This window comes from Protopterus annectens, chromosome 14.part0 (genome assembly GCF_019279795.1).
Source record: "Protopterus annectens isolate FY-2018-M chromosome 14.part0, PAN1.0, whole genome shotgun sequence".
Taxonomy (NCBI): domain Eukaryota; kingdom Metazoa; phylum Chordata; order Ceratodontiformes; family Protopteridae; genus Protopterus; species Protopterus annectens.
This window is the reverse complement of record NC_056748.1, coordinates 986,557,823-986,584,528: the sequence shown is the minus strand read 5'-3', so window position 1 is coordinate 986,584,528 and position 26,706 is coordinate 986,557,823. Positions and strand designations below refer to the sequence as shown.

Below are 26,706 nucleotides of genomic sequence, written 5' to 3'. Positions count from 1 at the left end.
GAGAAGTAGTTTGGTTTTCTTTGGGTTTAGGATGAGTTGATGGTCAGTGAGCCAATTTTCAACTATGGTAAAGCTGTGTTGGGTAGTTGTTAGAAGGTTATCTAGGATGGGATTGGAACATATGAGAGTTGAGTCATCTGCATATCATATTTAGATATCTGGTTAGGCAAGAACAAAATCGATGGTATTTTTACAGCACAAATATATAAGAAAGCCACTTATTCCAACTCTTTCCTTCATTTTTCTAGGTGTCACCCATTCTTCCAAAAGAAGTCAGTTGTCAAAGGGCAACTGGTAAGGGCATCACGGATTTCTAGCTTAGATGAAGACTTCAACAATGAATGTCTTTTCTTGAAGCAGATGTTTTTACATCAGGGTTACCCAGAACCATTATTAGACACATCAATTGGGGAAGTTTCATATAAAAGAAAAGAACATTGGTTTAAACCAATTCTAAGCAGAAACCATCAGACCTCGCATAACTCTATACTCACCAGGACCCCGAGGTCAATGATATTGAGGTAGATTTATCTGTCCCACATCAACAGAAATCTCAGTGTAGTTTTGTGACTTCATTCAATATTCAAAGTAAATCTATTGTCAATGTAATTACAAAAAACTGGGAACTGTTTAAATCCAATCATGTTGTTTTCAAAGTCCTGGGTCATAAACCACATGTAGTCTTCAAGAGGGGTAAAAATTTGAAAAACCTTCTTGAGAGACGGAATAGTACAACTTCTAGAGTGACAGGAATGTTCAAATGTGAAAGTTGTAACTACTGTAGGTTTATCGATAGTACAAATTATTTCACAATAAATGGAAGTACATACAAGTTGAAATCTAAGTTTATCTGCAATACTAGATTTCTTGTTTATTTAGCTAAATGTACTGAGTGTTTCGCATTTTATGTGGGTAAAACTGAACGTAGACTTAGGGATAGGGTGTATGAACATCAATTCACCATTACCCACAATAAGATGGACAACGCTTTGGCGAAACACGTTCATAACAATCCAACCCATAAATTTAAGTTTCTAGTTTTTAACAACATGTCTTACGATGTTAGAGGTGGCCCTGTTTCTTTTCGATTAGAAGAACTGTAACTATTATGGCAGCTCAAGTTGAATGATTTTAACTATCCTGGTTTAAATGAAGCATGTTCAATCGTTAGTATATTGAAACTTAAAAATTTACGAAGATAACGTATGTACATTATTCTTAAAAATTCCCTTAAATCTAACGATGTGTGTAGTATTTTGTATTAATTGTTTCAAGTTTCTATACTGGAGGTGTATGCCTTTGTTGAATTTTTATCTTTAAAGTTTTATTCCTTATTTATAATGTTTTTTATTTAAAATTAATTTCAACGAGTAGTTTATAGTAGTACAGTTTATTCAAATATGTCCTGAAGGAATGTTTTATTTTTTCTTTAATTGCTTAATTAGTAAATTAGACTCTGTTTTCCCACACTTTTTTGTACTTAATGGTTGCATTTGTGTCAGCTAGTACTTCTGAAGAAGTTTGTTTTTTGGAACAAACGAAAAGCACTTAAAGATATTGTGTTGGAACCGAAGACATTGTGTTGGATCTGCCTGTTTATTAAATTTCCGTACAGTTTGCTTTGCCGTTTTGTCTTTTTGTCTGTTATTTCCAAGTTTGTTGTGCCTAGTTTGTTTTATTAGTATGCTGATGGGATAGGCTATAGAACTGGCTGATAGTTGTAGAAATGTCGATAGGTTGTCAGGTGAGTTAGTACAGGGTTTGAGTCTAAGGAGGATTTTTATTTTGGAGGTTGGTATGGGTGAGAGTGAAAAGTTAGGTGAGGAGGAAGTAGTGGGGTGAGGTGAAGATGGACTTGCCGATTGAAGTTAACTTGTGGAAAGGTGGTGGTGAGGTTAGCTATGGTGTCAATAAAATAGGAGTTAAATAGTGTGGCTATCTCAGTGGGTGTATTATCTAGTGTGGCTATCTCAGTGGGTGTATTATCTGGGTTAGGACAAGGATTATTGTTGGAGCCAGAGTAAAATAAGGAATTGATTGTACTCCAGAACTTCTTTGGATTTTTTTTATATTGGTTTTGGAGTGAGATAGTATTCTTTCTTATTTTTAGTGACTAGGTGTTTTATTTGGTTGCGCAAGTGTTTATAGGAGTTAGGGAAGTAAGTGGAAGGGGTGGCACCTGGGTTTGGATGTATATCTCTACATTGTATTAAGCTGCTATAATTAGGGAGGGGTACATTTTCCTGTTTCTTCTTAGTTTTGTATTCACAGTCCAGAGCAAAATACGTACAGTTTTTGTTTGAGAGGGGAAAGATTTTTACTTTAATTTGTAGAACTAGGTCTGTTGTATATAGACTAGAAGCTATTTCAGAAAAAAACTGGACCGAGTATGTGTCATTGAGGCTATTGTAGAAGTAGGTTTATGAGATATGTAAATAGTGTAGTAGAACATAGAAGGATAAAGAGAAAGTGAGGAGAATGCTATTGGAGATGAGAGACATTTCAGTGAGGGGGAGCTTATAAGTAGAAGTATAAAGTTGTAGTGTTAGGTACTGATAGTAATTACAGGAAGAGTGTAATTAGAATGACAAGTAAGTGTAGAGTGGGAGTGGTAAGTTAGATAAATGAGGTGGGGGTAGCAAACAGTAAGTTATATGGTTTAGTTCAAAGGAGGTGTGATAGAGCAGTTATAGAGGATGGGAATTGTGTAAAGAATCTGATTGGCTGATTTGTAAAGGATGGGACGAGTTTGGTCATTTGATGGAGTGTAATTGTATTTGAGCAAACAGGAGGAGCTAGATGGTTCAAGGGTTGGGATTGGATGGGGTGCATGGAGTGGGAGGAGTATGCCTGGGTATGAGTCTAAGTGAAATGGAGATGGGTGGGGTAGGGGAGTGGAGTGAGCCTGAGTGGGGCTACACTGGGATCCCAGAGTTTGCCAGCAGAAACCATCTAAAAAACCTGGTAAGTAATGTAAATCTGGAAACAATAAGAGGTAGGAAGATTGAGAAAGGGTATAGAGTCGGAAAGTGTATTTCTAAGGGAAAGGAGAATCCAAAGAGGAATGCAGGTGGTAGAGGAAGGAATAGAATTTAGTGGAAGGAGGGTGAAGCTGTGAGTAGCGTTAGAAAAAGTGGACAAGGACAAAGCAGCAGAAAAAAAATTGTTGATGTTAATGTTGATTTTAATGTTTGTTTCACCTGATGTCTTCATTTTCTAGGGGTGGATTTTTCAGGAGAGTCAATGACTTGTTCGCTTGTGAGTGAAGAAAAGATCATGTTTGGAATAAATCCTGTCACATCATCTGTTACCACTATTACAGATATTAAAACATTCTATAATGAAGTTGATAGCAGACAGATTGCAAAAGAGGTAAGCAAATGCATGGTGGTGGTTGTTAAGATTAAGCTCAGTGTGTGATGTAATTATTTTATGTAAATACTGAGTAAATTTTTTTGTGTCTGTTATGTAATAATTTTCTTCTTAAATCTAGGAATGTTCAAGTAATAACTGGGAACAGCTGTACCTTTCATTTTTTTTAGAAATTTATAAAATATTCAAGCATTATTATGGAATACGTGTGACTATAATGTCCCATATTTTCAAGCCTGAGGTATTTCTTGCTTGCATTGTAGTCAAACTAATAATAATAATAGTAATAATAATAACAACAACTAGAACAAAAATGATAATGGTATACCTGTTTGCTTTACTGGAGAATTGTCATATGTTTAAATATCAAAAAGATACAAGGCAGTCTGTTGTTAAGACAAGTTACCCCATCCAAAAAAAATTGCCTATGGATTTATAAACACCATGTCCATGATCACAACCAGATCTGCGCAGTTTACACTGAGTGCACAATGAGCAGTAATGCTGATCAGATATGCATGTGGACATTCCATTGTACACAATGAAGAGCCTCTTGTTGAGCCCAATGTACAGACCCATGGCTAGATGGGTCTATATTATATCATTGAACATTTAAAAAAGCGAACGATGTATAATCGACTCCATGCAAGCGAAAGTTTACAATCTCGATAGCTCAGAACAGCAATTTTTTTTTCCAAGAGAAAAAAATCGCTGTTCCAAAAAAAAAAAATTGTAAGAATACATAAAGTGGGGGGCTTCACCCCCACACCCCTCTTCTTAAATATACCAACTTCGAGATCACACTACAGTGCCAAAAACGGCAAAGTAACGGAAGCGGCCAAGCTAATTCTTTCCCTGGGAAAAAATTTGCTTAAAAGCCACTTTGTTATTTTGCCTTTTCGTTGTTTTAAGTTCGACCAAGACGCGTTCGATAGAATGCGTCTTCGGTCATCTAATAGGAACCCGGCTAGATCATAGTAAACCATCCCACTGCCACACTGAAATACAAGCAGCTGAGGTAAACAATATTGGTGCATGAGCACATGCACTGAAGGGAGTGTGCTGTCAAGTTATGTTGATGTAGTCACTATATATATATATATATATATATATATATATATATATATTTTTTTTTTTTTTTTTTTTTTATGTATAGACAGCAAGCGAGACAGAGGGAGAAATGTGCACTGGAAAGGAAAGGGTGGTATAGAGATTGCATTATAGTAACAGAATCCAAAGAGATGGAGAACAATACAGTACTTAGTGAATCACAGAACAAAACTGATGTAAAAGAAGAACAGAGAAGATGCAATGACAGGCATGGGCAAACTACGGCCCGGGGGCCACATGCGGCCCGTTAAACATTTTGATTCGGCCCGCCAAACTTGAAAAAATTTAATAAATTAACCTTGTTAATGTTTTATTTCCCCTGCAATTCTGATGTTTCCTCACTAGATGGCGCACTCTAGATGTATTGGCTTTGTTGAGGTGAAGCGTAGGCCTATTACTCCATGTTTGCACTTTACCCTTTGACCCACCGCCCCTCTATGAAGATGAGCGGACCCAAGAAAAGGAAAGTGGACAGAGAATGTCGAGTGTTCAATAAGGAGTGGACAACTAAATATTTTTTCACTGAACACCGATCATCTGCTGTTTGCCTGATATGCCAAAAAACTGTGGCGGTTTTTAAAGAGTATAATATTAGCCGTCACTTTGCCACAAAGCACGCTAATTATGCTAGCAAGCTCTCAACAAAAGAACGGGAAAGCTGCTGCTGAGAAGGTGGCAGCTAATTTGAAGGCTCAGCAAAGTTTTTTTCACCGTCAAACTGCCATTCAGGAGTCAAGTACCAAGGCCAGTTTTATGCTTTCATTCAAAATAGCAAAGGCCAGCAAACCACTGTCTGAGGGCGAGTTTTTAAAAGAATGTATGGTAGAGACAGCAGGTATTTTGTGCCCGGAGACCAAAGACAAATTTGAGAAAATCAGTTTATCACGGCGGACAGTGACTCGCCGTGTGGAACTAATAGATGAAGATATCACCAGCAGATTAAACAAAAAGGCGAAGTCATTCACTTTTTATTCTTTAGCACTGGATGAAAGCAACGATGTCAAAGACACTGCTCAGCTCCTCATTTTTATCCGAGGAATCAATGAAACTTTTGAAATAACGGAGGAGTTTTTGACAATGGAGTCTCTGAAAGGACAAACACGGGGAGAGGACTTGTTTGAACGGGTGTCTGCTGCCATCGAAAACATGAAGCTTCCCTGGAGTAAGCTTGTTAACGTCACCACAGATGGATCACCGAATTTAACGGGAAAAAATGTTGGCCTGCTGAGGAGAATCCAGAATAAAGTGAAAGATGAAAACCCTGACCAGGATGTAATTTTCCTCCACTGCATCATCCACCAGGAATCTCTATGTAAATCGGTGTTACAGCTGAATCATGTTGTGAATCCTGTGGTGAAACTCGTCAACTTAATACGCGCACGGGGACTTCAGCACCGTCAGTTCATTGCGTTTCTGGAGGAAACTGATGCGGATCACCAGGACCTGCTTTATCACTCCCGTGTCCGCTGGTTGAGTTTGGGCAAAGTGTTTCAACGAGTGTGGGAGCTCAAAGAGGAGATTGGCGTGTTTTTGGAGCGGCAGGGGAAGACTGATGAATTTCCTGAGCTGAGCAACAAGAGCTGGATGTGTGACTTTGCGTTTGCCACGGACGTATTTTCACACTTGAATGAGCTCAACGTGAAACTGCAGGGGAAGGAGCAGTTTGTGCATGACATGTACACAAACGTGAAAGCCTTCAAATCCAAGCTGGCTTTATTCTCCAGGCAGATTTTGAACAAGTCATTCACTCATTTTCCTAGACTAGCCACGCTGAAAGAGGCCGGAGCAAAAGTAAAGAAATACAGTGAGTCACTGGATGCACTGCACGGAGAATTCTGCCGTCGGTTTTTGGATTTCGACAAAATTGACAAGTCACTTCAATTGGTGGCCTTTCCTCTGTCACAAGACCCCGAAACAGCTCCAGAGGAGCTTCAGCTCGAACTGATCGTCCTTCAGTCCGACCCTGCCTTAAAAGAGAAGTTCAGCTCTCTGAAACTAAATGACTTGTATGCTTCACTCAATGATGCCGCGTTTCCAAATCTAAGGCGAAAAGCGCAGATGATGTTGGCTTTGTTCGGCTCTACCTTCGTGTGTGAACAGACCTTCAGCGTCATGACATCAACAAAGCCAGCCACAGATCCAAGTTAACAGACCTACACCTCAGATCCATCCTGAGAATCGCCACAACAAAACTAACTCCAGACTTTGATGCGCTGGCTAAAAAAGGAGACCAACAACACTGCTCCCATTAAAATGTGTGTGTCTCCGTGATACGCACGTTGTTAAAATAAACAGTGCGCGCAGATCAAATATAACGCTTCACAGACTGACTTGCTGCAACTGTTTCGTCCTTGCCCTGGTCGTTGTTGACTTTTGGCACCGGGAAAACAAATTGAATAAAAGGAACAGGACAAGTACATCTGCATCTCTTACCGTTTTTGAAAAAAAAGACAGTCAGGAGGAGAGTGATGGTGATATCCTGAAGGATAACAGAACTTTCAGTGCTTTAAAATAAAATGGTCATTTATTTGATTTTTCAGTGTTTAAAGACTCATTTCGAAGTCAGAGATTTTATTGTAATGCTTTTCTTCATTTTCATTGGAAATTAAAGCACATGTTTTCTCCATATCCCAAGATGTGTATTTTTCCCCCAATGAGGTGATGTTTTCAAAGCATGCCATCTATCTGCTCCTGTTCCGGCCTCTTTGTCAAATGTTAGAACTCAATGTGGCCCACGAATCAAAAAGTTTGCCCACCCCTGTGCTATGACAATATATCAGTGTTGAAGAATATGTAAAATACACACAAGAGGGGGGATGTAATAAAGGAATGTGATGGAGAGACACATGCACTTTCTCAGTGAATCGATCCAGAGGTTACCTCCAGCAGAATCACTTCCAGAAGCCATAAGTACAGAGCACACTATTGTAAAGCGAAAGACACTGAAACCTCTAAGCAGAGACACACAGACTTCTCAGTGAATTGATCCAGAGAGGAATGTGATGTACCAGTGTGCAGTAGTCCTAACAATATCAAAGTGTCAGCAGTGGACCTGTACTGTACTGTGAATGTCATTAAAAATGGAGTATATATTACTCTGAGGGGAGTCATTACAGCACTTCAGTCCAGATGGAAATATATCCACCATCTACTGGCAAGATGAGCCACTGCAGCAGTGAGAATGGAAAGGGTTATATAACATATATATGTGGCAAATGTAGCAGATGTGCCAATGGATGGTGAAAAAAATAGTCTTCAAGAGAATTGAACCCATGGGTTACACACTTGAATATTCCTTATCAGTGCATTAGCAAGAGGAGCTATTGCAGCACTCAGAGTGCAAGGGGTCATAAAACGCACATATCTGTAAATGTAGTCCATGTGCAAACAGAAAATGTATAAAACAATATATAACACCAAGGGAATTTGAAACTCCCTACAAGTGAAGTCAGACAGTAAAGATCATTGCCAAAGTACACTGAGCCCTCAAAGTACTTCACATAATCAGAATAGCTGTACTTTATTTCAGGAGGGAATGTGCAGCAAAAGTGTAGCTCATTTCTGTTACTGATTTGTGTGTGCTAAGTATTTTTCTTCATTTTTGTCATAGGACGTAGAGTTTCAATTATCTGTGAATATTGCCGTTCATAAGGATTGCTCTCTGGCAACTGTTGTGGAATGTATGACCACAGAAAAATGACTTTGAATTATTGTTCTCAGTCACGTGTGTGTGTGTGTGTGTGTCTGTGTGGTTCGTCTATTTTTTGAACCATAGCATCTTTCATAATGGGAGTATAGGACAGAGTTGAAAAGGTGAATCAAGCAGCAGGTAGAACACAAGCTGAGAAGATATAGAATGAGCAGGTGAAGGTGGGACTGGAGCCCATATCTCCAACTTCCTAGCTCAACAATGGTAGAAAAATCCAGAAACATTATGCTAGAAAGTGCTAGCCCACCCCTACATAATTTGCACATTTAAGATAAAATTGCTTAGTGTCAAGGGACTTGGAACACGTGATAATGCAAAAAGAAATGTGCATGACTGGAATTGAACTTTATGCGTATGTCACTGATGTGCTGTAGACTAGTGTATTAGCAAGGCATTGCCTAGAAGCACTGGTAGAAAAGAGACTGGAATGCACTTGATCAGAGCTACACATTTCAGCGGAACAGGACATATGATTACAAGGCAACAAACATATACCTTCCTGGGTTCAAACCCTTTTTATCAAGATATATTCTCCAGAACAGTGTATCAGAAAGGCATGCCACAGAAGCGTTTGTAGAAAACGTGACTGGAAAGCATATTTTGGAGTAATGGAGCACATGACAGCGAGATAAAAATTACACCTACATGGGTTTGAGCCCTTGCTTTTGAGAAGGCTATTCCCTAGAACAGGGCATTAGCAAGTGAAGCCACAGAGGAACTTATACAGAAGGGCTCTGAATACACACATATCAGGAACCAAAACCTGAATAATAGAAAGCAACATACCAATGTACAGCGGACTAAAACCCATCTGCCACTGTATTGACAATTATAAGTAAACTTGAGCCATGGATGTTGACAAATACACATATGATGTTTACTTTTTTTCTTGCATGGCATGTTGTTAGTACATAAGTATCATTTGCAAGCATGCAGTAAGGTAGACCTCCATGATTTTGAACCCTGGCCCACCTAACTAATACTCTTTAGAAAATTACATTATCAAATGAAGTCACAGAAGAACTTATAGTGAAGGGGTAAGATAACACATATTTCAAGGAAAAGTTGCAACACTATGGAAAACTGAAAAAAATGAGCAGCAGTGATAAACATGCAAGAGTCATGGGAATCAAAACTCACCCCCTACTGTAATGACAATGTACACATCAATGATGACCTGTTGCACATAGATACTATGCTTACCCTTATTCCATGTGTGAAGATATGTGAAAGCTGCCAGCCTAGCTAGATAGAATTTTTAGATAATTCTGTCATTTGTAAATATTAATATAAGGCACAGGATTGTTCTCTTCAGTGTGAAAAGACTGTATTGGATGTTGAACTGCAAAAAATGTAACAACAGTGCACTCTGCTGTAAGAAAGCTGATAAGTCAAGCATTTTATGACTTTCTTTGATCTCAGGGCTCAGAGCTGAGATGTCTGGATAAAGGAATCCTTGCTTTTGTTTTGAGACTAGAGTTAATTGCTAGAATTTGCATGTATAATTTCTTTTATTGCTCTGGCTTCCTAACCATCTGCAAGATCAAAAGGGCTGTTACACTCTGTGCTTCTGTTAGCCCGGGAAACAGAAAATAATGATGTAATCTGAAATGAGTCAGTGGTACTCTGTTATCAATTTAAGGACAGAGAGACTCAGAGCATTTAGCATTTGCCTTGAGAACATAACATCCAATATCACCAGCACTATCTTGGTCTATATGTAAGTTTGTTTTAGAACTGTGTTTTCTCTTAGCTATAGCTAGGAACTAGGAAGATTAGATTAGTTTTTTTTCTGTATTGATGTCAGAACGTTTCTGCTGTATTATTTTAAGTATTTCTCTGTGATCTCTGAACTGTTGACTAGCACTGTGTGGTAAGAAGTATTGTCTTGTGTTTTTATTATTTATTATTAAATATTTTTAAACCTTTCAACTGTGGCTGTTTTGTGTAGAGATAATTTAAGCTCTAAGAGTACATTGCATGTATTTACTGATATTGTACAAAGCCACTCCAATAGCCTTGCTGTTTAGTCACACTTGACATTTGGATAATAATATTGCACAGTATAATTGGACAGCCTTTCATAAGGGCATTTTAGTAGCTGATAAATATTAGTGGGTGGTGGCAATTTGTACTACCGTACAGTATGGGTAAAAGGAGCACAGCTGGAGAACCTGTGCCAGCCTTCCCCATGAGTGGCTGTGTGGTTGTATATAACTCTTATCTCAAAGTGTGTTTGTGTCAGCTACTTGGGCAGGCACACACAGCACTGGTTGGACAGAGAGGGTGCTGGGAGGTTTAGCTTGCCCACTAGGCTGAGATCTGGACCCTATAGCTGTGCCAGTGGGGAGTCTTATTTGGGACCTGGAGAGAAAGGGAGAAACCAGAACCAGACTTACTGTTATCTCTGTGTCCTCTTAAAGGAAATTGTACCTTTCTGTTTGTGTATTTATTATCATTTCCCTATATGGACGGCCCTCACTAGTATTAGTGGTGAGGATTAAGGCTCCTTGATTGCTGGGCCAGTGCACAGGCATCACACTATGTATGCATTATAAGTACTTACTGCAAGGTGCAGATTTTGTCACAGTGCTACAATATATACCTTAATGGATTTGGACCACTGCCTGCCTTACTGATGTTCTCTAGACCAGCACATTAGCAAGTGATATCACAGAGGAACTTGTAAGGTTGTAAGAAGTAGTCATTTCAAAGGAATGTTAGAACTCTGTGTAAGACTAAAACATACCATGTATTTTGTGTGTTAATATGATTCTGGGATCAGTAAGGTTGACCGAGGAAGAAACTAGATAAAAGCGGCTATGAAGCCATGATCTGATGTTGTCGTTTTCATTCATTCCTCAACTGATGGATTTGGATGTGAGAGACTGATCTGACTCAGTCGCTTCTACCTGATCATCGGATCCTAGAATTCTCAAACTCCTTCCTTTACCCACAGTGCCCTGTTGTTACCATTGCTGGTATCCTTTTATCCTCTTTAGAGTGCTCTGTCTACCATTTTTATTAGTTTTTCCTTTTCTTTCCTTCTCTTCTTTCCTTCTAAAAAACATTTTTCTGTCTATTTAGATATAGTGTTTTTTTATAGTTTTTGCAAGAGTAATGGTTCTTAAAACCCCTTTTTGTGTTCAGCTGCATGTTGTTAGTAGTAGTTTTACGATGGCAGACAAACCCTCTGGTTTTAAAGAGTGTGTTTCCTGTGGGAGGTTGGCATAATGGATAAGCTGTTAATCTTATAGATACAAGGTGCAGTGTTTGATTCTCGTATGAGGTAATTGGCTAGGCTTAAAATGGCCCATGAGGGCAGTTAGATTAGTACTAATTTATGAACCTATAAAATCTCAAATTCTGATGCGCACAGGGAATGTGTGTATTGTCTGGGTCTAGCACATATTGATGTTGACTGTACTATTTGCTTTGGTTTTAATTCTAAGACCTTGACAGACCGTATGAACAAATTAGTTCTTTGAGGTCTGGTGCCCTCTACATGTTCCATTTCGGTGTCTGAGGCTCAGAACCCTTGAAAAAAATCAGAGAAGTCTAATGTTGACATGCTAACTAAGGACAAGGAGTCCTGGAAAAGGACTACAGATTGACCTTCAGCTTTGGCTTCGGCTCCTTCAGTGGAGCCTCCCGCTAAGATTCATAACAGGTCAGATCTTTCAGTCTTGAATCCGACAACTCAAATATCAAGGTCACCTCAGACCCATATCGATTCCATCAAAGCTGTCCTCTCCCTTCTGAGAGGAGTCACTTCAAAGGCTTTCTAAGCCTCCTTCCACAGTGTCCTCTCTTTGATCCTCCAGAAGCCTTTCAGAAGCAGATGTGGACAGAGTGATGAACAAGTTTCTCAGCAGCAGAGATACAAATGAGGATTCTCCCAACTCTGACCCTTTCTGGTCCTGAGAGCTGACGCCTGTCCACTTCCTGTCTGGTATCTCCTTTTCTGATTTGTCTTTCTGTTTCAGAGCCATCAGATTCAAGATCCCTGGGGGTGTCTACATTGGATCCTAAGACTATTTGCTCTTTGACTCTGATGGGTCCCCTGAGTCAACTGGCACCAAGTGTTTTGGAACCAGAGCATTGCTGCCAGATCCAGGGAGTTCAACTCTGAAACTTTCTGAGCCATCTCTTCCACTAAGAACCTCGGTGTTGGATCGCTCAGGTCCCTCTTTGAGTGGAGCACTGATGTGGTTGCTGGAGCCAACAATCTGAGCAGTTTCAACTTCAGCTTCTGTTTCTCCTAGACATTCTGCTTTTGAGGTTGTGGAGAAGGTTTTCTCCATGAGTAGAGAACAGACATCCCTACCCCCATCGGATCAGACAACCCTGCCTCATACTTTTCTGTATTCTGAGCCTCAACTATCTCTTCCACATGGACAGCCAACCCAAGCGAGTCTCAAGACAGTTTATCAGGGCATTGTTATCTCTTCCGACAGATACCCAGAACATCCCACTGAAGAAGTCCCTCGAAAGAGGTTATGCAAGAGGAGGCAGTTAGATTCCCCCAGGAATCTCACACAAAAGACACTGGTTTTGATGAGGGGTCCCCAGATCACCACCTGATGACGTCTCCTATGGAGACATCCTGGAGCTCTTGAAACAAAAACGTGGTTGTTTTTCTGATAACTCCCTCTCAGGAGGAATTAGTGTTCCTGGAGGCTTTTGTGTCTGACCCATCTACTTGGGTGAACGCCCCCCCCCCCTCCAGCCAGTGAATTTATTGTTGTAGTCTCGGCAGGTGTGGAAAGAACTGGAGACTGCTGAGCCTATACCAAAATGACTGGATAAAATTCTTGTCCCTCCTAAAGACCATGCACACTAGAGCAAGGGAGTACCTATTGATGCCATGGTTGTGGCTGCAGCTACAGGAAAGGAACTAGCAGAACAGAGTTCTGTCCATCCCCCTAATAGAAAGTCAAGAGCATTGGGCAGATTTGGGAAGCATGTTTTTTGTTTCAGTGACCTTTGCACTAAAATTGCTGAATTACTTGGCACATTTTATGAGGCTGCAAAGAGATTTCATCAAGGAATACACCAAGTCTGTTTCTGGGTCCATGTCCTGTGTGGATGGAAACAGAATCTCCTTGCAGCTCATCACCCTCCAGTCTATTTCAAATGCGTCCATAAGGTTGATCTCCCATGTTGCAGAAGGTACATCACGGGTGGCAGGTTCAGGCATAGCCATTAGGAGGCATGCTTGGATGTGCTTATGTGACTTTGTGGAGCCATTTAAGTCTTTGTTCTTCAGTGTGCCCTTTGATGGATCTCTTTTTGTTTGGCCTAATGTTAAAGATACGCTCTCCAGGTGTGAACAAGATGGAAAGACACCTGTCTGCCATAGGTGTATGTTTTTCTACCCTTCAAAGGCCCTTCTGTAGGAACCAGCTAGATGGCAGAAAGATGTGGTCTAAGAAGACCCAGGGTCTTTTCCTGGATTCATGCAAAGATAGTTCCCCAGGGGAAGAGGGGGGGGACTCAAATGGAAGACGCTGTCCTCATGGCAGAGGTAGTCCTTAGAACCAGGGCTTTGGAGATTCTTTCTCAGATAGGCCCTATCAGCGCTCCTGAAGGGAGGGCCCACTGTCCCTCTCTGGAGGCAGTCGGGGGTCATTTATCCCTGCACCAGAGGGCCTGGCAGTCTGTCACAAAAGATTCATGGATGCAGAGGATTACATCAAGAGGTTATACCATGCTGTTTTCCCTAGCTCCTCCCATAGTTCTGAAGAAAATTCCCAATGTTCCACCCAGTCAGAGGGAAGCAGCATCTCTAGAAATAAAAATAAAAACTGCTAGGAAAACGTCATCCAGGAGGTCCCCTGACTAGAGAGGGTCTGGAGATTACTCAATATTTTTATTTTTCAGCAAGTTAAAGCAGTTTGTTCCATATTCAAAGTTTTGGATGGTCACGGTTCAGTCCATTTTGCCTCTGTTGCAAAAAGATGATTGTATGTGCTCGATAGATCTTCAGGATGTTTACTACCACATCAAAATGAACAAGTGCTCCAGGAGATACCTATGCTTGGGATCCAGTCATTAACCATTTAGAGCACTGTCTTTGGTCTCACCACGGCCCCCAGGGTGTTCACCAAATTCATGACAGTAGTAGCAGCTCACTTGAGACCGCTGGGATTCTGGGTGTTTCCATATCTAGATGACTGGCTCCTAACTGCCCCAACCTGGCATTGACTTCTTCAGGCAAGGGGCTACTTGCCCCAGTTGTGTTGTCATTTAGAATAACAGTCAGTTACAACAAATCTAAGCTCATACCCACACAGAGTCTGGAGTTCATAAGTGCTTGTCTGGACACAGTCAGTCAGATATCCTCTCTTCCCTTCACTTGAATAAATGCACTGGGGTCCCAAATCAAGAACATGATTCTAAGTTCTTCCCTACCAGCTCAATTAATATTACAAGCTCTGGGATCCATGGCAGCAGCCATCATCCTCATTCCCCTGGCCAGGTGCCACATGTGAATACTTAGATGAACTCTGTCTACTCAATGGTTTGTTCTTCAGCATCCATTATCTGCTTCAGTCAAGATCACGTGAGCATGCAAAAGACATTTTCTTTTGTGGAGTCTTTCAGACCAGCTTTGCAAAGGCCATCCATTAATGGACAACTACCAGTTCAGGTGTGGGGCACTACTTGGGAAGAACAGTCCAAGGTGCGTGGTCCCCTGAAGAGGCCAAGATGCATATCAGTGTCCTGGAGATGAGAACTGTCCTCTTAATATTGCAGGCCTTTCAAGAGACTGTCCCATCCAGGACAGTTGTGATACAGACAGACAATATGTCTGTAGTTTGGTACATCAACAAACAAGGGGGAACCATATCTTCCTGTGCTTGCTGAGAAGCTGTGAGAGTATGGCAGTGGGCAATCTCTTCTAGTCACTTTCTAATAGCAGCACACATTCCAGAGAAAGCCAGTGTGATAGCAGACAAACTAAGCAGGTCCATTCTGATGTCTCATGAGTGGTCTGTGAATGTCAATGTGGCAGAGGGATTTTTCCATCATTTGAGCCAGCCATGCTGCGATCTATTTGTCCATCCCCTCAACAAGAAGTGCAGCAGGATCTTTGCTCTGATCCCCCCATCGGGGGAGTCACCGGTACATGCCTTAATTTACGATTGGTCCTCCAGTCTCCTGTATGCCTTTCCACCCTTACCACTAATCCCCAGTTTCCTACAGAAAGCAGTTTGGTTGAAAAACACAGTTATCCTCATCGCCCCTTTTGGCCCAATCAGATTTGGTTCCCATTCCTTTGCCGTCATCTTCTACATCCACCATGGATTCTGGATTCAACTCCTGACCTCCTGTCTCACCCAACAGGCATGATTTATCCTGACATGAGAAGGCTCAAACAGAAAAGTATGTTTTCTCCATTTCCACAGATTGCTAGACAGCCCAGGCTGTACTTCCCTGTCTGTCATATTTTGCTGTCTTCCCATATGATTTCCCATACTTTCAAGAGTAAATGGAAAAGATTTGTCTTTTGGGCCCTTAACAAAGATCTGGATCCCTTTTCAGCAACTGTACCAGCAATCCTTGAATTTTTAGCTTCATTCTTTAAAGAAGAAGCTAGTTTTTCAACTACTAGAGTTCACTTGTCCTCCATTTTTAGTTTCCACACAGGCAAAATAATTCTACATTACCCTCTTCTGAATTATGCAAGACCTTTCTCAAGGGAGCCTTTATGCTTAGATATCCATTAAAAGATCCACCTCCCCCTTGGGATTTAAATATAATGATTTAGGCCCAATTTCCCTTTGAACCTTCAGCCAAGACTGATCTAAAATTTTTATCTTGGACAAACATTTTTCTTGTGGTTGTTACATCAGCTAGAAGCATATCTGAATTGTAGGCTCTGTCATCAAAGTCTCCTTATCTAATTTTTAAAAAGACAGGGTTTCATTGTGTAATTTTACTAATGTAGCTCTGAGTCAAATATTAACCATGTCATTAATCTCCCAATTTTCTTTCCTCATTTTTCAAACAAAGAAGAGTACACGTTAAACCTGTTGTAATGTGCACATGCAACTTCATTTCTGCCTGCACACAACCAAAGAGTTTAGAAAGTCTGACAAATTGTTTGTTTTTCTCCTACCAGGTTAGGCAATTCATTATATAAAGTTACATTGATTGTATAAACTTTGTCTATGGTAAATTGGGTTTATCTGTACCAAAACCCCCTGAGTCCATTTCAAAAGATCTATGGTGGTTTCATCAACTTTTTGGTCTACAGCATATTTAAGTGATATTTGTGCAGGTGCAGCCTGGAGTAATCCTCACACTTTCATTACTCACTGTAAGTTGGATTTGATTTTCAGGAGTGGAGTGGTCTTTGGTTTAGCAGTGCTCCAGAATATTTTTCCATGAGGGCCGTTGAAGGTCTCAGTAGTTGGGGATTTTGTCCCATCAGTTGAGGAATGAATAAAAATTACAACATCAGATAAACCAAAAAGGACCAAAACTGGGAAAATTCAAAGCGAACTGGACTACCAGGAAAAAGTTAAATTTTATTTGAGCGCTTTCATCAGTTTTTAACTATGACTTCTTCAGAATAAAATCAAGTTACACTCAGAGTCTTATGTAACCAGTGCAATAAATCAATTAAAAGAAACACTCGTAGAATGTACATCCACTTTTAAAGGTACAGGTTCCCTTAATGCATTTTACTAGAAAGTCATGTAAATTTTTACCATAGATGTTATTTCTCTTTATATATATTTTCAAAACCAAGAATAAATAAAATCAATAACATTCTTGTCATGGTTGTAAGAGACATTAAATATTTAAATGAAGAAGTCTGCTTTTAATTAAAAAAAAAACTACTAAGTGAGACTATATCATTAAGCCCTGGGCTAGTGGTGGCATTGACCCTCAATTGCCATAATAGTTCTTTATACTCCAGCATATGGTCAATAGGGCCACCCCTTTCGTCTATGATGATCTGTTCAAGAACTATAAACTTGAAATAGTGACCTGGGTGAAGGTTGATATTTTTGACTAATGCATTTGTGATGTTACATTTGTGTCTATCATAAACATGTTGGTAAATGCGAGTTCTAAAAGCATTTTTGTTTTTCCAATATAGAAGCACGAACAAGTCTGACAAATGCTGGCATAAATGACTTTTTTACTGCCACAATTGTGTTTCTGAAATAATCTAACCCATCCATAACGTTTGAGTAAAACCCTGTCTCCCTCTAGTATGTGCTTACACTGCGTGCACTGCCCACATTTTGTCATTTTTCCCAGTCTACCGGTGGTACTGCTAGATGAATTTCTTTCAAGAATATTCTTGTTGCGGGTGTTCTTTCTGTAAATCACTACGGGGGCTTCACCAACCTTCTGACTTATGCTTTCATCACTGTTAAGGATGAACCAGTTTTTGAAAACAATGTCCCGAATCAGTGGGAACTGTGGAGTATATGTGAGGATGAACCCATTGTGAAAATGACCAGTAGGGTTGTTACTGTTCTCCAATGGTGCACACAATCTGGTAATATAAATCCCTAATAAGGGATAGAAATGTCCCTCTAATCTCGTTTTAGTAACTTCTTCCAACAAAGGTGTAACAAATTCTTTCGGATATCCTCTTCTTAAAAGCATACTCAATAAAACATCCCTTTCCTTCTGGAAATCTTCAAAAAAACATAATACAAATAATGCCATAGCAAAGCATATCACCAACAATGAAGAGCATGTTTTCTATTACATGGCTATAGATCATGTCATTATTGACAACAATAAACCACAGGCACTGATGTTAGAAATCAATGAACTTAAATGTCAGATTCGCCTACAGGCTGACAGCTGGCCAGGTATAAATGAGAGAAGATCCATCTCCTCCATTTTGAAGTTAAAAGCACTGGCAAGGAAAAAAGTCCAAGTGAACACATAATAATGGGGATATATATTTACACATGGAAAATACATAGGTCATAAATAGATTATACAAAAGTGTAAGCAACAATTAGGAGAAAGTTAAAAATATGTTCTTGGTTATATAGCTTGTTTTTAAAGAGTAATTTAATTCTGCACTAGTGCATGCAACATTTTAGCAACCCATTGTGTGTTTTTTTTAATGTTAAGTAAGTGCATAGATTTACTGTGTAGTGGTTCCCTTACAGCACTAGATTAGTTAATGTGTGAGTTATTTTAAATTTAGCATCAATGTGTGGCAACCAATGAGAATGGATGGTAAAACATAAAGTAAGTGACATAGGTTCATGGGTAGGTACTAGGCTATAGACCCAAGGGCCTAAGTAAGCCTAGCCAACAAGGTTTCCTGGCTTACGCCACCCAAGAAAGTTAATTTCCTGTGCCCCTATCGAGCAGAGCCACAGACGTGATCCCCGGGGTGTATTTCCTATTTCCCATCCACTCATCAAGATTTTTCTTGAAGAGTGCTAATGAAGAACTTTGCTTGACATAGATGGGTAGCTTGTTCCAGAGGATAGCAAGTCTCTGGGACAGGAATCTATCCCTCCAGCATGTCCTGTTTATTATGGTGACAAGATTTAGGTCCCTAGAGCATGTAGCTCAGAGAAATTGGGATTTCTTTAGGTGTAGCATGTCCAACAGCTCTGGGTTTAACATAGCTTTATATGTTAGGCAGAGATCTCCTCAAATATGCTACAGAATAAAGCTGGAGCTTTTTTGAGACGGTCAGTGTAGGGCATCTGTTTGAGGCCAGTAATCCTCTTGTGAGGTACTTCTGTGGCTTTTCCAGCTGCTGCAGATATCTTGTGAGGTACATTCCAAGAGGGGCATTGTACTGTATAATGGGTTTAATTAGTGCCGAGTAGAGGGGAGCAATGACCTCTTTTTTCTTGGCTGAGAACCCTTTTGTGATGATGTGTGCCATGTAGAAGGATTTCCTGACTACTGTGGCGATGTGATTATCAAAGGAGAGACTACTGTCCACCTGGGTCCCAAGGTCTCTTATCACACATTCGGCATTAAGTAGATGACCGTTTATGTGGTAGTTCATGGGTACAAAGTTTTTTCCAACGGGGATGACAATGCACTTTTTGGCATTGAGCTTGAGGCCATGCCTCTGACACCAGGCATCTGTCTCAGTGAGGCCTTTCTATAGGATGTCCACATTATTTGGGGACATGACATGCAGTCATCTGCGATCTTCATTAGCTAGAGGCCTTCTGTGTTAGTGTGTACTTCAGAGAAGTAGATACCAAACAGAAGAGGTCCCAGGACTGAACCCTGTGGTACTCCACTTGTCACTGGTTTGAAGTCAGATTTGGAGTCTGCAACTTTTACAGTGTGGGTTCTGTCAGTGAGCCAGTTGGCAACCCATCTTGTAACATAGGGATTAGTGAGTTTAGCTATAATTCCTGAATGGGGGATGGTGTCAAAAACCTTGGCGAGGTCAAGATAGACTGTGTGAACCACCTTACCCTCGTCTACGGCTTTGGTGACTGCCTCAAAGAAGTTGATCAGGTTCAGAAGGCATGAGCTGCCTTTCACAAACCCGAACTGGGTGGGGTCCAGAGTTTGGAGGTTATCAATGTCTTTGTTTATGAGTTCCAAGATGATACGTTCCATGGCCTTGCAGACCAGGCTCGTGAACTTTGTTTGTCTGATGAAGTTTTACACATTGTGAAACGAAAGAGCTAACCAGTTTTTATTGTTTTATGTATTAAAGTGGTGCTTGCACCTTTTGAGTACTGGTACACAGTTTACAGTCATTCTTCAAGCTGTTTCTTCATTCGTTGACTGCCTTTAGGATTATTTATTTGGTTTTGTGAGTTTTTGGTTCATCTAAACCAACTGTACTAGAAGTGGCGAACATAGCAACAGAGATAAAACAACAGGAAGTGGGATATTTAGAAAAGGGGAAGGAGCAAATTAAATAAAAGAAAAAAATGGGAATTGTCGGAACAATACATGCAGAATAATGTTTTGGAGGAGGAATGAGATTTAAGGGAACGCAGGAATTGAATGAATTTTGTAATGTTTGACCAACAGTGACTGGATAGATTATAAGTAATGTATAGTGTTTGCAAATGAAAATATGTCAATATAGTTCATTTTCATTTATATAAATGTATGGTTGCCTATGTCATAAGTAATAATTTACTAAAGATGTTGCTTGTTAAAAAAAAAAAAAAAAAAAAGAAACAGATAAACATACCACAAAAATAATAGTTATGGTGTTTATCTCAGACACACAAAGTACAGGGCTTGACTCCCACATTTGAGGGAAATTGGCTAGACTTAAAATTGGCCCACAAGGGCAGCTAGCCTAGTGCTTACTATGAACCTATGAAAAGCTAAGAATACTTAATCAATGGGCCCTGAAAACACATCAGGCTGCCTGATTATCAGTGCCAAATATAGCCTTTCTGAACCCATATTTAACATCTTTAATGTAAGCCTCTCCGCTGGTTACATCCCTAAAGCCTAGAAAACAGCCACTGTAATGCCATTACACAAGGGTAGGCAACCATGGACCCTGGTAACTAGAGACCCATCAGTCAGACTAGCCTCATTTGTAAAGTTATGGAGTACCTTATCTCATACCTCATTAATCTGGACATTGAAAACCTTTTAACTGTGGACCCTCATCATTTCAGCTTTGTCAACGAAACGTCCTGCCTCTTTAACCTCATTATTTTTTTTGATAAAGGAACCAAAACAGTGGTAGTAGTTGTGGAGTGTATACAGCATATCTAGACCTAGGCTTTTATATTATTCCTCATGTAGGTATTATTGATGTATAAATATCAATATAAATCCTAACACTGTGTTGTGGACATCTAACTGGTTGTCTGACAGAACCCATGTGATTAGAGCCACAGGCACCACTTCTAAACACAAAAAAAAGTTACCAGTGGTGTACAACAGGGCTTAATTTTATTTCCTTTCCTATTTGGCACCTCTTTCTTCAGTCCAGCTCTCCTGGTCAATGGTTAACTAAGTTTGCAGCTGACTGTAAATTAGGTGGTGATATTCCATCTTCAACCTACTCATAATTGCTCGAACATGTGTAACAAGATGTTAACTACTGCTGTAAGGACAGTGGTTTCAAATTAAATGTAAAAATGTGCAGTACAGTTATTTTTGGTAAACAAAAACATTTTGATTACAACATAGGTGACACACCCCTCCAATCATACACAGATTTACAGGAAATCTAAGCAGTCTTGTTGATAATTCTTTATCATTTGACCATCATGTCTCCATAATTTATTTATTTATTTGTATTTTGTATACTGGGAAAGTCCACTGGGCCATAGACAACCCATTTTCAATGGAGTCCTGGGGAGAAAAGCTCTGCATTACAAGAAATTAACAATTTGAAAAACAAAACTGAATACGGCACAAGAAATTAACATAAATACAAAACTGAATGGAAATAACAAGTATGTACAAAATATAGAGTAAATACCAGGGGACAAATGTACAGTTGTATAATTTGAACCAATCAGTGTAGAGTAAAGATCTGCATCATGTACTCTCTCTATAAACTATATCTACAGAAGTATTCTCTCACAGAAAAGAAAATAAGGTTAGTAAGATATAGTGTGGCATATGCTTTCTAGGAGGGCTTGGTGCAGGTACACTTCCAACTATAAGATAGGTAGTTATGAAGGGAACTCTTGAAAGAGGTAGGATTTTGAATTGTTGTAATGGATAGAGACAGAGCATCACAGTCCTTGGCTATTGATCATGAGTACAGAATCTAGATGGGTTTGAGGTTGGGTTGTAAACCCAAGAGCTTCTGATCCTCTGATCTAAGGGGCCTATTTGGGTGGTAGTAACTGAGGGCAGAGCTCAGGGCAGGACAGTCTAGGGATTTAGAGAGTATTTTGTGAGCAGTGGATAACTGCGAGTAGGAGAGACAGCTTGGTAGTTCTAGTCATTTCAGAGACTTTAAGAGCAGTGTAGTGATGGGTGGAATATTTTCAACTGGTTGCAAACTTGGCGATTTTATTGTAGCATGTCGCAGGTTTGGATTTAGCAGATCTTTGAATACTGTTAAGTAGAGGGGCACAGTAGATGAGAGAGGGTAATAGGTAAATGGTGACTAGGGTTATTTTTGGGGTTGGACTTAGGAAGTGATTATGTCTACAGAGAATTTCAAGTTTAAGATGTGTTTTGAGAGTAATGAGTTGTATATGTAGGTCGAATTTTATGTGATTGTCAATAATGACTCCAAGGAACTTTGTGTGGTTTATGACTTTGACTATAAATTTACTATGAGAATAGATGTTGAACTCAGTTTTATTTAAGGGGGTTGTTTTCTTAGTGGTGACTAGTATAATTTTGGCTTTATTTGGGTTCAGGGCTAGGTGGTAATTTTGCATCCAGGATTCAGTGGTGGAGAAGGCTTTTTGAGTAAGCTGAAATAGATCAGAGGTAGAGTTCGCACAGCAGACAATAGTCAAGTCGTCTGCTTACTGAATGACAGAGCCTTGAGATAGAAATGAGTGGAAATTGTTTATGAATATGCTAAATAGGAGTGGTCCAAGTATGGAGCCTTGGGGAACTCTGGTAGGGGTGTTGAGGAAAGAAGAGATGGAGTTTTGCCATCTGACACGCTTGTTGTCTTTCTTTTACGTAACTAGAATACCAGTTCAGAGTAGGGAGGGGAAAGACTGATCTTAGAGAGTTGGGTGATAAATAAAGGATGAAAAGGGTGTTGAATGGTTTGGAAAGGTCAAGGAAGAGGGTGGAGACAATTTTGCCAGCATCACGGGCTCTGTTACCTGCATCCATAAAGAACAGGAGGGCAGTTGTAGTACTATGGGCAGGCCTGAAGCCATGTTGTGTGGGTGAAAGTATTTGGTTGTCGAGATGATAGCAGAGCAGTTGAATATGGATGCAATTTTCTAGGATTCTGGATACTGATGAAAATACAACAATGGGTCGGACGTTTGTGATATCAGTATTATTACCACCTTTATAGAGAGGGAGAATGAAAGCCTTTTTCCAGGTTTTGGGAACACAGGACTATGAGTCTACTAATGGGGGCAAGTAATACTGTTAGCAGCAATTTTTAAGTATTTGAGAGTATGCCATCAGGGGTGTTAGAGCAAAGTTTTAGCTTTCGTATTAGTCTTTTTATAGTTGAGATTTGGATGGGATTTAGTGTATAGGTATAAGAGAGGTGGGTGTTGGGCTTTTCTGTGTGTTGTGTATAAGTACAGGAGGGAGAGTGGGTGGGTGTAGTAGATGCAGGTGTGTGGGGTAATTTAAGAAAATGCTGCTGTGATGTCGGCTATGGAGTTGATAAAGAAAGTAGTAAAAAGAAAGGCAATTTCTTCAGGAGATTTATCTGGGTGACGGCAGGTGTTGTCTTTTTGCCTGGATTAAGTACTGAGGTAAAGGAATTGCAGACATTTTGAGGTTCTACTTGTGGTTGGACTGAAGTTTTAGGTAGTGTTCTTTTTTATCTTTGTTGACTAGCTTTTTAACTTGGTTTCAAAGTTGTTTGAATTTTAGTAGGTCTGGGATATTTCTGTGTGCTTGCCATGACTTCCATATTTTGTCTCTCGCTTGCATAAGAAGTGGAGTAGGCTTGGATAGCCAAGGGGCAGGGTTGGTTTTAATCCTCTGTACATGAAGGGGTTTATAAAGACTTGAGGATGGCCACTGAGGATGTTTGGGAGTGTTCCGACTGAGGATATTTTGTTAGGAATTGTGGCCAGAATCCAGTCTAAAATGGATCCATTGTCATTGCTTTTGTTAGGTTTCGTGAGGGAGTTAATATCCTGGGTGAAGTTGAAAAGACTAATATTTGAGAATGAGTAGTTGCAGTTACATTCTAGCCAGGTGATAATTACTTTGCCTGGTATGATGGTCTCATTTTTAATATTTGAAGAAATCCAAGCTAGGATATCTTCCAATATGGGTATATTGTTTCCAGGGGATATGCAGAGAGCCATGATAAAAAAAAGTATTTCGCTGTTATTCATATTTAGAAAAGTTATGAGTATTTCTGCATTAGAGAACTGTGGTACAGGGTTAGTAAATGGAACTAGACCGTAGGTGATGGAAAAGAGAAGGGCAACACCGTCTCCTATTTTATGGGCCCTGTTGAATCTCATTTGAAATCCTGGAGGGAGAAATTTGGTGTCTTTAATATGGGGTTTTAGCCAGGTCTCAGTGGTGGCAATAATGTCTGGTTGTTGGTGAGCGATCCATACATGGAAGTCTGAGATTTTATTATGGATACTTCGGAGATTCAGATTTACTTAATGTAATGACTTGTGTGGGAGTGCCTGTTGATGGGTGTGGTGAGATGGTTGAGGGAGTGACATGATAGTTTCTTGTTGGTGGTTGGTTTGGTCTGACTCATTTGATAAATTACAGTAGAGAAGTGTAGTTGATTTAACTTGTGTTGAGGTGATGGCTTTAATTTACGATGGAGGAGGGGATTTTGTTGGTATAGGATGGGGAGATATCTGTATACCAGTTGGGTGGAATAGGTAAGGAGGAAGAGGGAGAAGAGGTGGCAGAGATGTTAGTGGAGAAGGAAATTGGGTTTGGAACAGTGAAATGTAACAGGGATATGTGGAGTATGGAAAGGAGTAGAGTAGAGAAAGAGTGTGAGTGCAGTGGAACAGAGCATGATTGCTGGTTCATGGGGTAGACAGTACAGGAAGCTAGAGGAGGAGGAGTTAAAGGTTGTTGGACAGAAGTGGTATGAGGAGAAAGTGTGCTGGGGGTAGTGGCAAGGAGCAGTGTGAGTGATAGGGGAAATTAGTGATGGTGATTGCTTGGAGGTAATGAGTGGAGGGGTTAGCTAAGTACAGGTGTAGGGAAAGTGGGGGTGGGTGGGAATGGGGGTAAGCTAGACGAGTGGAGTGAGCCCGAGTGGGTCTACACCCAAAAGTGAGGGTCGGAAACAGAAACAATCAATAACACTAAGTAGTGGCTATGAAAAGCAGAAAGAAAGCAGATGAAATTAATAAGTGTCCCTTAGTGGGTTTATAGAGGGAATGGGTGTCAGGCAAATCTCAGTTACTGGGAAAAAATGTAGAATTAAGTGAGGCTAGATACAGGTAGGAACAAGGACAAGAACAGCATCCAGTAAGGAGATTGGCAGTGGATAAGTTGAAGGCTTGAAAGAGCAGCTAAGTGGGGACAGTAGAGTAAGGGGGAAAAGTAGCATAGGAGATTGGTGTGGTGCAAGCAGCCTACACAAGCAGCTGTAAACAGGAGTAAAAAAAATAGGTTACACGTACTTTATAAAACAAGCATTTTACAGAAACCGCAGACTCTGTACTGGGGAAGAAATTAAGCTTCAGCTGTACTTTGATAGGTGTTTGGTTTAGTAGGTTGGGTTGGCAAGGATGAGTATCCTAGGGAAAACAACAAAGAGGAGAGAGAAAAAGGTTATAAATGAGGACGACTATTAGTGATGTAGGCTCTGTGGGATTATAGGAAGGGACAGGGTGACAACAGTTTGGAAAGTTGTTTATCTGGTTTACCTCACTTCCAAAGCAATCTCTACTAGATCCAAAGAAGTCTTAATTCCCCTTTACTCATACCTTATTGGACCTATTAATAAGGATAATACGCCTTTTGGCATGCATTTGTCTAAACACATCACACAACTTGAGAGACTCCAGAAATTCATAAGTAAAAAGTTCAGGGACCTCAAAAATCTTAGTTATCATGAGAGACTGGCAGCTCTTTCTCTGTATTCAGTCACTTACAGACTCCTCCATGGAGATCTGTGTCACCTTTTTGAGCCATGAACCCTCTTAAACCTCCTGTTCCTTTGCAGAACTAATGACACCGCAAAGTGCTCAGTTAAAAAAAAACTAAACATTCATCAGCATTTAAATAAGACACACTGGTGCAATACAGTAATATCCCAACATACCCCTGAGCTCTGAAACAAACTTCCACTACATGTCAAGCAGAGTAGCACCCTAGTCACCTTTAAGGTGAACCTAGACAACTGGACTGGCAGCCTTAAATTCTCCCCAGGTCTATTCTTGTCTTGCCCTCCTTGAGGCTAGAATGAACTTTTGAATATATATATATATATATATATATATATATATATATATATATTATTTTTTTTTAAACAGGCTTATAATGGTCTGAAGACTGATTGCCTAGTACTTACCTATGAACCCATGAAGACACCTGCCCAAAAAGGGCTTATGATTTAAATAATCTTTCTGTGCTCATACACTGAGTAACAGTGGGCAGTAAGCAACATACCAGATTGTGTGCAACCACAAGGAAATGATATTTCCCATTCTGTGGAAAAAAGTGAGAGAAATTCTTTAAATGTGCCAAGATCTTGCTATCATTCACACAAATAAGCTTAGGCATAGCTGCATGTCAGTAAACAATACTGAAATACAGTAAAGTTAATTTTATCTCTATGAAAGCTTCTATGGTTCAATATATTCATGAGATGATGAGCCTGTTCTCAGTGCACTGGGAGCAGAATTCCCTGAGGGGTGGGACGCCTTCATACTAGATTATGTTGTCAGCATACAACT

The 26,706-nt window shown here is 40.0% G+C and overlaps 1 protein-coding gene across 1 annotated transcript in view; it reads left to right on the top strand.

Annotated features, from left to right (window-relative positions):
- The window catches only part of WDFY4 (WDFY family member 4), a 4,454,583-nt gene that overhangs the window by 1,377,252 nt on the left and 3,050,625 nt on the right, over nt 1-26,706 (top strand). The window contains exon 18 of the mRNA XM_044055648.1: nt 3,221-3,372. Within this exon, the coding sequence (XP_043911583.1) occupies nt 3,221-3,372 (152 nt within the window). The remainder of the gene's footprint in view (nt 1-3,220; nt 3,373-26,706) is intronic.